Raw genomic sequence first — 12,239 nt, 5'->3', positions numbered from 1 at the left:
CTGTGGGCACTGGGCAGGATAGAAATCCCAACAAGCAGGCTCCTATGTTACAAAGGTGCCCTCTTGCTCTAGTACTCTTCACTAGGTGACATTAGGAGTAAGGAATGGCTATCAGATTAGACCACCTAGAGAGCTATCAGATCAGTCTTCACCAGTTGACCTAATGAGAACAAAGCCTTCTCTAGGCTGCTGATCTGAAGTCTCTCTGAGCAAATTCTAAACTATTCTAAGCTATTTGAGAAAGAAAGATGGTGCCCTGCATCCATGACAGAGCTGGAACATTGTAGGTATTCAGTAAATAATTTAGTGATGCTATATGTCCTTCATTAATTCTTGGATCTTGTTACTCACAATGGCCAAATGACAGCAGTATACATTGAGATGAATGTTTTAAGACAGTATTTCATGCTCTCACCTAAACTGACTGTACAGTCAAGGTCTTGATTTCTGATCCCTGTGTCTTTGTTACCTGTGTTTTGAGATTACAGGTACTGCACCATCATGCCAATTTTTCTGCAGTGTTGTGGACTGAATCCTAGGCTTCATGCAGACTAGGAAGCACTCTCCTAACTAAGTAAGGCACATCCCAGCCCTACATGCTTCATTTTTTTAAAGTCACATAAAAATATGTAATATGTTGCTATATACATTGTTGTAGGATAGCTGATCACACTGAAACCCAAGACTGTGTTAATAAAATCAACCTTCCATCAGGGGGCAGAACCGCCTACTAAGTTGACAGGAATTAGCCATAGAGTGTTTGGAGAAGCCAGGAAGATGGATAGTTGAATGAATGGACACATGAAGGAATTAGAAGGGACTTGAAGTTTCATGGTCTTTTTTGTTTGGGAGCACTGGAGAAATGCTTTCTTGCCGGGTCTCCATCCACAAAGGAAGGTCAGTGCGTTGTTTCTTGGCCTGTTTGAGCTAGCAGGTTTTTAATCAACATCTGAGTCCGGAGTCTTTATTGGTAAATAGAATGATAGTGACTTAGATAAATATTACATTTGGGCCGGGCAGTGGTGACACATGCCTTTAATCTCAGCACTCAGGAAGCAGAGGCAGGAGGATCTCTGTGAGTTCAAGGCCAGCCTGCTCTACAGAGTGAGTCCCTAAACTGGCTCCAAAGCTACACAGAAAAACCCTGTCTCAAAAAACCAAACCAAACCAAAACCCTCAGTGGCAGAGCTGTGCCAGTGGGACTGGAAATCCTGCCAGTGCTGATTGCAGGGCTTCAGGGCCCTCCGTGATAGTAGTTAAAATATCAGTAGATTGAGGTGTAGCTGCTAAGCTGACAGGAATACAACAATATATTTACATATTTAAGTCTTCAAAGACTTCTTTCAAATAATCAAGAACAACTAAGAACTGTCACTCACCAAATGACACCTCAGTAGCTACAATAAGGTTAATTTTTTTAGTATTGGGCAATAGATATTTACTATTAGAAGGCTACAGTTAAAACTATAACTAGTAGGACTGGCGAGATCGTTCAGTGGTTAAGAACACTGGCTGCTCCTCTGGAGGACCCAGGCTCAATTCCCAGCACCCACATGGCAGCTCATGCTTGCCTGTAACTCCAGTTACAGGGGACCCTACACCCTCACAACAGACATACTCACATGTAGGCAAAACACCAATGAATATAACATAAAAAATTATATACATAATACAACAAAAACTGTAACTAGTTGGTGTAGGAGGTTCTTTTGTCTATATGTTGCTTTCATTGGTTAATGAATAAAGAAACTGGCTTGGCCTGGCAAAACTTTGGTAGGCAGAGAAGACAGAATTAAATTCTGAGAGGAAAAAAGCAGAGGAGAGAGACACCATGGAGCCGCCAAAATCAGATATGCCGAATCTTTTCTGCTAAGCCACTGCAATTTGGCAATACATAGATTAATAGAAATGGGCTAAATCAAGGTGTAAGAGTTAGCCAATAAGATGTTAGAGCTAACAGGCCAAGCAGTGATTTAATAAACACAGTTTCTGTGTGGTTATTTCAGGGTTAAGCTAACCAGGCAGCTGGGACAAAGAAGCGTGTCCTCTCCCTGCAACAACTAGCAATTATATTTCACAAATAAAATGCTGGAGAACTGTTTATCTTTAGAAACTTCTAGCAATACACACTTCACTTGGCTCGAGTTCTTAGAAAAGTTGTAATGTATCAAAGAAAGATGACAGAATGATGTATTTTCTTGGCCATCTTGACACAGGATACTTCTCTTATATCACATCAGAATGAGTATGTGTAACAACCTTCCTCTGTAGAAAGGACATTAGCTATCATTTGAGAAGAGGCTAAATTTAATTCCTTCCAAGACTCAACAATCATAAAATGCAAGCAGGTTTTAAAAAATAGCACTTAAATTTGAACTTTAAATAACAAACTCTTTTTTTAAAAAAAAAAAAAGTCTACAGGGGCATAAGAGATGGCCCAGTGGGTTAAGAACACTTGGTGATCTTGCAGAAGACCTGGGTTCTGTTCCCAGAATCCATATGACAGCTCACAACCCTCTGTAACTCCAGTTTTAAGGGATCTGACACTCTTCTGGTCCCCATAGGTACCAGACAAGCATGTAATACACATACATATATGTAGGCAAACAGTCATGCACATGAACAAAACAACCAAACAACAATAACAAAAACCTGCCAAACCTACATATTTCAGAATGTGAAATTTGGTTTGCTTTCACTATTTCCTAAATAAAAACATTATACAAAGTTAATAAGTCTGATCACAACAGCACACTAAGGTCCCTTCCACACTCTTAACTTTGCACTGTCCTTGCACCTGCATCTTCCTCCCTAACTTGGCAAAGCTTCAGAAGGAACAAGTGTACCTGGAGACTTTCACTTTACTAGTATAAACCCAGAAAGAGAAGATTTAACTGGAGTGCCAAGGCCTGGACGTTCAGCATATTGGTGCGGGAGAATTATCTGTATTCTGTCAATCATGTATTTTAATAAAACGCTGATTGGCCAGGCAGGAAGTATAGGCGGGTCAACCAGACAGGAAGTAGAGGTGGGGCAATGAGAAAAGGAGAAGGCTAGGGACGAGGAAGTTCCCTCTGTCACTCCTGCGCAGACCACCAAAGAGGCAGCATGTAGCTTGCCCAGCTGAGAAAGGTACGGAGCCAATGTGGCTAATGTAGATAAGGATAATGGGGTAACATAAGTTATAAGAGTTAACAAGAAGCCTGACCTAATGGGCCAATCAGCTTTATAACTTATAGAGATCTCTGTGTGGTTGATTTACCTTTGGGGCTTGCCAGCTGTGGAGCACTGGGCGGGAAAGATAACCCAACAAGCCGGCCCTCATGTTACAGCATATTGATCCTCCTACCAGAATAAAATTTTACCCAGTCCGCTTTCCTTCTTTAGGATGAACAGTCTCTGGTTTCACAGCTGGCCTACTGAGCGGCTGTACAAAGTTCAATACTGTAGGGGAAGCTGCAGGCTTAGGGACACAGCAGGTCATATTTTCTCGGGATGGGGAGACCCATCTAAACGGCACATAAACCAAAAAGAAAGACAAAGATAATTCTGTAGAGGTCAGTGCTACTTCAAGCACAAGGTGTAGCTAATGCTTAATGAGCACCTACAAGTCAGCAACATCTCCCAAGAGTGACAGGCAATAAATGGTTCTTAAATTCTTTGCCTGAGTCAATGCGTCATCTATCAACAGTGGTTGACATGAACCAGACTTTACCATTGACAACCTAGTTCATTCCTCAGGTCTAAAAACATTGTGGATATGTTTTTTGTTTGTTTATTGTTTCTTTAAATTCCTTTTCTTTTTGAGATAGGACTTCCCAGTACAAAGTTGGCAATGAACTCATGAGCCTCCTGTTTCAATCAGTGTGTTCTGTTAACAGTTGAACCATCTTTCAAGCCCTGTTGACCCATACTCTCTGTTTACGATTTCCTACCTAACAGTGTCTGCGAAGACACGGCATAAGAGCTATTAACAAAGAATAACGAGGCTTACTATATTGCAAAATTTGCTTCTGAGCAGAACAGCGAAAGGCAAATTAACATTCCTTCCCAACTCTGACTCACATGCAAACAAATTCGTCTCATTCCCAGTTAATCCTCTTAGAAGCAAACTTCAAAATTAATCACAATTTGGCTTCCTTTCCATATTCTGGGTGGCAAATATCACTATGACTTTTTTCCTTAAAAGAAAAAAAAAAAAGAACCTTGAAGGCAGCTGCTTGTGACAAACAGAATAACCAGCCCTCGTTACGGTCCCAAATCACTGGTTGTTCCCAAGGCTCTAGAAAAAAAACCCAGGACACATCTGTCGCAGTGTCCCATGCCAGGAAACCATCTTGCTACCACCAGTGTGGTCTGATTTCACACCCCGCTCATTCTTTGTTAGAGTTTCTTTTTGATTTTGTTTCAAATTATAGTGCCATACGTAAGAGTCGGTGAGTTGAGAAAATATCTCCCTGCATCATCGTAAGAATCAGCAGCTTGGCATGGGAGAGGCTGCCTCAGGCGTTCCCCACCGGGCTGAGATGCTCCCCACCCCAAAGAAGTAAGGGAGGGTATGAAAACAGAAACTAGAGATGTAGTGTGGCTAGCACAGTTTAACAAAAAGGTCACAGAATCTTTGGAATTCTACTGAGAAATGGAACAAAAGATGGGAGCATGAATTCGGCTACTTCTAAATATTCACCTTCTCCAGTGGGTCTAGGGTAAAATCATTTCACAGTGCACAGTGCACAGGAGTCTGGGGCGACGGCTCAGTGCACAGAGCGCTTGCTGGAAGTGTGAACTGTGTGGATCTGGCAGCCCAGGTGTAATCCCAGCACTAGGGGAATGGGCATCAGTATAGAGAAGTTGCCCTATGTCACCTCCTGGCCGCCACATATATTCACACATGTGTACCCGACTATGTGCCCACACACATTCACACACACTAAAAATAGGGGAAAAGGATAACAGCAATACATTGCAAACTGATCTAAAGGCAAGCTTTATTTATTAAAGTACAAATGAAGTATCACTACATTGAGCAGTGACTGTCTGTTTTGCTTTTCTGACCTGGTTGAATCCCAGTTTCTGTCTCTGGGTTTTTATTAATCGTGCTACAAAGGTCCCTATATCTGTCTCCAATATGAACACAAGGTTCCAAATGCCTAAACCAGCTGTAAAGTCTTCATGCATGTAGCAGTCACTTTTTGTGAAAAGTAAGAATAGAATAAGTTAATAGCACGCTCTCTTATTTACTAACAATTTTCTTCATTCTCTGTCTCTCTACCACCCCCACAACCCAGTCCACCTAGCTAGGCAGCCCAAGTTGGCCTTGGACTCTAGATCCTCCGGCATCCGTCTCCCACCAGTGCTTTCTCTTGACTGACACTCCCAGCACGAACTAGTCGACCTTGGGTGACTGAGAAGAGCTGTAAGTATTCCCTTTTAAACCTGGTCTAGGTTTGTTAATCAGCCCCCACATCAACATGTTTACTAGCCAGAGACAATAGAAGCACTGTCTCTAAAATAAACATACTGTATTTTTTTTTTCCTGGAGACTGGACATTTTTATTAAGAGGCCACAATAAAATTGTAATAAAATACAATGTTGTGACAAAAATAACCATCCTCTTATTAAAGTGGATTTCTTGTTTCCTTGGCACATTGTTTAATACCAACCCCATTAATCTCGGATTTGCTCAGCCACAGATCTTTCCAGCTTATAGAGTAGTTCACGTTTTCATTAATTTTGAATGCTAAAAGAAAAAAAAATCTATGAAACAATTAGAGCTGCCTTCCCCTCTCCTGCCTTCTCTTCTCTCTAATTCATAAACTGGCCATTGCTGCATTGTGTGAAACAGACATCTCTGAACTGAATGTTACTATGGTTTTATAGCCTTGAGGTAGTTACAATCTGAAGAACCTTGAAGAAAAACAAAAAAATGCTCCCCAACACCAGCACAAAGAGTAGAACAGAACCAATGTAGCATGGAGTTATAGGAAATGACAAGGGACAAAACATCTACTTGGCTAAGACTGGCAAGTTGGCAAAGTCAAGGTTGAGCTCAAGAGCAGGGGGAGGGCAGAGGGATCCCGCCCCTCTGAAGGTGAACTGACGATGATCGACACAGACACGAATTCTGATTGGCTACATTCTGTCAAAACAATGACTCAACCATCACCAAACGAAAAAATGAATTCCAAACAATATTCAGAAGAAAATAGGGAGTGGCTCACTTCTTTAAACATGCCTCATAGCCTTCCTAACAAGAAAGGTTCATAATTTGCATGCAAAACACTTTTTGAAGGAGAATGTTAAATAATATGCATGTTCTGGAATTTGTGAATACTAATTTAAGCTAAATTAAAAACCACAAGGTAATAAAAGGTCAGCCTTTCATAAAAGAACTAGCAGCGGTTTGGAAATTTCTTGGGATAGTCAAATGAGACCCAGGATTAACCAACAAACCACTGTGACAGTATGAAAACTGGGGATGAACACGTGACACAGTGTCAAGGTTGCAAAAAAGAACCGCCTTATACAATGTTGAGAGGGGTTCTGGGAAGTCCAGTATATTCATTACTTTGCAACCACTGCCAACGACACCATTCTCTTGGCTTGATCACCCACAACAGCTTTAGCAAACACTGTGGCAGAAGTAAGGAGTTACTTTGTGCAATAGTTGCGCAGTGTGCAGGTTTTAGGATCATAAAGAAACTCTCTCATAATGTAAGGGGCATCCACCTTGAAGCGTGAGGATTTGCTTCATTCTTCTGACCACAGTAATTGAAACCTACAAAGCACTCCAGGCTCTTCGCTCAATCCTGAGTCAAAGATCACGGATGGTAGGCAGAAGAGCTCATAGGATCTGGCATGGGTGAGGTAGAAACAAACAATTTAACATAAACTAGATTATGGCCTCCCTGTTTGAAATGCAATGTGTGGATACTAAGGTTAAATAGAAGAAAACACAATGTGAGACAGAATGGCTGGCAGAGAGAACACAGATGTGGGAGTCAGGCAGACTCTGACTTCAGTTCTATTTTTATCTCTTCACTACCCTAAGTGCTATTTCTAGGGTTCAGTTTCTTTAATTAAAAGCTGGGGATACTGTCACAGAATTCTTCACATTTGCCAATAGCTCTTACGCCTTGCTGAGAGGGGACAAGCCTAATGCCTGAGGGTCTGTCACTGTGAAGGGATGGGTAGTGACTGTGGGCCCTGACTTCTTCCTTGAACTTCCGCTACTTCTGTAGGTGCTGGTCCAATATTTCAAGGGTGAACTTTCATTAAATACCTAGACCACTGATAGCACAGGCAGACATGAATTAGTCCACCATTCCATTGCTTCCTGCTTCCCTCTCCTATGCTAATAAGTAAGAGTTTACAGAGGTACTGAGGCTTCTGCTGGATCCCCGGGGATTTGACTTTTCAAGAAAACAAGACTATGTGCCATTCAGGCCATTGGGTGAGAGGGTCCAATGCAAGACAAAGGCTAAGATGTCCAGTCGGGAGCTCAATAAGATCATGGAAGGACAAGGTCATGTGTGGATCCAGATATGGCTCCCAATGAGTTCAATTGTGTGTACGTGTTCTAGACTCTAGAGAAGGAGTTCTCAACTTGTGGGTCATGACTCCTTTGGGGGTTGCATATCAGATCTCTTGCATATCAGATATGTACATTACAATTCATAACAGTAGCAAAATTACAATTATGAAGTAGAAACGAAATAATTTTATGGTTGGGGGTGTGGTAGTTTGAATGTAATTGGCCTCCATAAGCCCATAGGGAGTGGCACTATCAGTAGGTGTGACTTTGTTGAAGGAAGTGTGCCACATGGAGGATAGGTTTGAAGGCTCATATATGCTCTAGTCATGCCTAGTGTCTCAGACCACTTCCTGATGCCTGCAGGATCAAGATGTAGCCTCTTTCCCACTTTCAGTCCCTTCTCCAGCACTATGTCGGCCCGAATGCCACTATATCCCGCCATGATGATAATGGATTAAACCTCTGAAGCTGCAAGCCCCCCTCCCCGATTAAATGTTGCTTTATAAGATTTGCTATGATCATGGTGTCTCTTCATAGCAATAGAAACCCTAACTAAAACAGGGGGTTCACAACATGAGGAACTGTACTAAAGGATCGCAGCATTAGGAATGCTGAGAATCACTGCTTTAAGACCTATGAGATGTTGGGTGATGGACGCCTACACATACGTAGTCTCTAGATTTGGGATTTACTAGAGTTCACTATAGCATAAACAGATGGACTGCCTCTGGGAAACAATGGAGTAACATGATCAGGGCCAGAATTCTCTGGCAACATGCTTCCTGGGCTCTAGTCAACACGGCTTGTTGGTTTGCTTATTCATTCATTCTTACAAACTTGGTTCCAATTCCCACCAGCAACCACACAACATAGCTTCTATGTAGTGTAGACCCCTTTTCACTCACTTTGGCCCATAATAGAGATTCAAAGTTAGAAGCATAATTTGTTGATAAAGGGATACACTTGTGTCACTAAAGAAACAGATTCTGGCAGTATCTTAGTCTAAAACATTTTACCCCTCCCCCCCCAAAAAAACACCCACCAGCACTATATAGTAAAATGTTGCATTTCTCTTCAAACCATGGAGTGCATTAACTGTATCCTAGTCAAGGCACTTAAGCAAAGGCACCAACTTTTATGCAAAAGGCATAGGCATTTGTAGGTGCTTTCCCATCTCATCATTCTGCCGATGGCTCTGAAGTTTAGCTGTCTCCTTACCTGTACTGAACTAATCCAAATCTAAAGTTTGATTATTTAGGGAAAAGGTTGGTGAATGAAATCTGTTGCCCAGTGGAGTAAGGCACAGAGTGGAAGAGTTCTATGAGGGTCTTCTTCACACTGAACGACAAAAACTTACATTTTTTTTTATGGAACACTCTAAATAGGAGCAACAGTAAAGCGACTACTAGTACATAGGGGATTCTGTAGATACCAGACAGGGCAAATCTAGGGTTCGTCTGCGTCCTAGTACAGCAGGAATTCTGTAGATACCACACAGGGCCAATCTAGGGTTCATCTGCATCCTAGTATATAAGGGATTCTGTAAATACACACAGGGCCAATATAGGGTTCGTTTGCATCCTAGCCTAGCGAAGCCTTTGTTGATTATTCATTCATCTTTCACATGAAGACAGACTACAGAAGTCTGCAAAGGACAACCAAGGAAAACCGTTCTTGGAGAACTTTGACCTTGATCTTTTGCATCAGGAGCTTAGAGGTCACAAAGACCTACAATGAACTTCTTCTGTTCATTTATGGCAAGTGTTTTTTCCTATGGTAATCAGTTAATTTAAAATGGAAGCACCCAGAATTCCAAATGAAAGATCTCAAGAAAGATTTTCTGTACTTGGTGTCCAGTATATTTAGAATGCAAGAAATGGTGTGTGTGTGTGTGTGTGTGTGTGTGTGTGTGTGTGTGTGTGTGTGTGTGTCTTCCTCCTTATTACTTGAGACGGGGCTCTAATACTGGCCAGCAAGCCTCTGGAATGGACCTGTTTCTGTCCCTACTGCTGTGGTTACAAGCACACATCAGTCACTATATCTGGCTTTGTTTTTTAAATGTTGGTGCTAGGGATATAAATTCAGGTTTACTTTTCTACACATGTAGCAAGTACTTTACACACTAACCCAATTCCCCTGTTCTGTTTTTAAAATAATATGTTCCTGACCTGTCTTCATATGGCAGCGCTATCTTTCTTTATTGGAAGAAAAAAAAGTGTGATTCTAATTATCTATCTCTCTGCCACTGAGATTTTAAGTTTACTGGGTTACTCGTTCTTGGGCATTTTGCAATACTTAGGAATCTGACTCACTCATTATTTGACTCACCTGTGGCTAATGTTTAGCATAGTATATTGTTAAATCAAAAGTTTTAATAAGAACAAATTAGAAGTTAGAAAGTCCCAACTGTTATTTACTAGGTTTATGTGCAGTAGGTCATCACCTTCCTAGTCCTGTATAATGTTTATAGCTCTATAGTTTGATATTATTAGTGTTCCATTAATGTAAGTCACACAGGACAAGAGGCTTAAGATAACCACAAAGTATACTTATTTAATACACACATCTAGAAATGTTAACTTCAATTCAATAACATCCTGAGTCATGTTTTGGATTTGTGTCTCTTTTGGAGGATTTTCTTCATTTTTTTTTAAAAAGATTTATTTATTGATTATGTATACAGTGTTCTGCCAGAGGAGGGCACCAACTCTCACTATAGATTATTTTGAACCACTATGGGTTACTGGAAATTGAACTCAGGACCTCTGGAGAAGAAGCCAGGGCTTTTAACCACTTTTAATCATTAATCTATTTCTTGAGATAGGTTATACCGTATATCCTAGACTGGCCTTGACCTCACTATGCAACACAAGCTTGTCTTGAACTTGAAGTCATTCTTCTGTTTCAGCCTCTGGAGTGCCACAGTTACAGGTGTGCATTACCATGCCCAGTTCTTGACTTCTTAGATAGAAGACTCATTACTGATTTCTGTCTTCCAAACATAAAAGTGCAGGTGCAAGAAATCTAATAGGTTGAATCCTTAGTCATCAGAGAAATGCAAATCAACACAACTCTGAGAGTCCATCTTATACCTGTAAGAATGGCCAAGATCAAAAACACTGATGACAACTTATGCTGGAGAGGTTGTGGGGTAAAGGTAACACTTCTGCATTGCTGGTGGGAGTGCAAGCTGGGTACAACCCCTTTGGATGTCAGTGTGGTGATTTCTTAGAAAATTAGGAAACAACCTTCCTCAAGACCCAATAATACCACTTTTAGGTATATATACAAAGGATGCTCAATCATGCCACATGGACATATGCTCAACTATGTTCATAGTAGCCTTGTTTGTCATAGCCAGAACCTGGAAACAACCTAAATGCCCCTCGATCGAAGAATGGATAAAGAAAATGTGGTACATTTACACAATGGAGTACTACACAGCAAAAAACAAAAACAAAAACAAAACAAAAACAAAAAAACCACCACCAACAAAAAACAAAACAAAAAAACGACATCTTGAAATTTGCAGGCAAATGGATGGAGCTAGGAAACATCATATTGAGTGAGGTAACTCATACCCAGAAAGACAATTATCATATGGACTCATTCATAAGTGGTTTTCAAACATAAAGCAAAGAAAACTAGCCTACAAATCATAATCCCAGAAAACCTAGACAACAAAGAGGACCCTAAAAAAGACATACATGGATCTAATCTACATGGGAAGTAGAAAATGACAAGATCTCCTGAGTAAATTAGGAGCATGTGGACCATGGACGAGGGTTGAAGGGGAGGGGAGAGGCAGATAGGGGAGCAGCGAAAAATGTAGAGCTCAATAAAAAAAAATCAATAAACAAATAAAGAGAAATCTAATAGGTTGCAAAAAATGGATGATGTGAGCTTCCATTACACGTAGTAGACTAAAATGCTCTACCTTTCGTAATTAAAAAGTAAGTGAAGTAAGGGTCTACTTACAAAACGAGATAGATTAGAATGTATTTGGTTGACATGTGACTCAGTAAGTAATTCATTGCTACAAGATTTCCTGGACGCCAGTTTTTCAGTTTCCCAAGCCTTGAAAGTTAAGATCTGAAGCAACAGCATAGGTGAGCTTCACCAAGATAGACAATCTGGGGCAAGAGGGCCTGAGCCTAAATCTTCAACATTCATATAAAAACCATGTGTGCCTGTAATTCTAGCACTGGAAGGGGCAGAGGCAGGAGAATCACTGGGGCTGGCTGGTCACCATTCAAGCTCTTGGTCCAGTAAGGGAGCATCATCTCCAGGGAATGAAGCTGAGTGTGAGCGAGCAGAACACCTGACGCCATCCGCTGGACCCCATGTGCAACGCCCCCCAGCACTAGCCACAAAATATACAACTTGTCGTCTGCACATGGGCACGGGTGACGATGCAGAAGGACAGTTCACTTACCAACTTCATCCTGAATCTCCTCGGCCACTGCCGGGACATTGTAGAGCAGGGACAGGGACTGGTTCATGCGCTCGTAGATCACACGGAGGTGTGTCATAACCTGTTAGAAGATGACAACTCTAAGAGAAGAATCTTTGCTGAGAAAACAGTGACAAATAAAATACCGCTCCCTCCCCAATAGCACTGACCAGCATGGGGGAGCACCGAGCGGAAGGAGCACTCTTTTTCTTCTTTGACTCTATCTCTTTATTCTCTAATTTATCTTTAAA

General features: G+C 41.3%; 1 protein-coding gene across 6 annotated transcripts in view; it reads right to left on the bottom strand.

Annotated features, from left to right (window-relative positions):
- Window positions 1-12,239, bottom strand: part of App (amyloid beta precursor protein) — a 228,801-nt gene that overhangs the window by 43,789 nt on the left and 172,773 nt on the right. For all 6 annotated transcript variants that reach the window (XM_048422327.3, XM_048422326.3, XM_048422328.3 and 3 more), the window contains one exon: window positions 11,971-12,070. In XM_048422327.3, coding sequence (XP_048278284.2) covers window positions 11,971-12,070 — 100 coding nt within the window. The remainder of the gene's footprint in view (window positions 1-11,970; window positions 12,071-12,239) is intronic.

Source organism: Myodes glareolus, chromosome 2 (assembly GCF_982192425.1).
Source record: "Myodes glareolus chromosome 2, mMyoGla1.1, whole genome shotgun sequence".
NCBI lineage: Eukaryota > Metazoa > Chordata > Mammalia > Rodentia > Cricetidae > Myodes > Myodes glareolus.
This window is presented reverse-complemented; position numbering and strand designations above follow the sequence as displayed.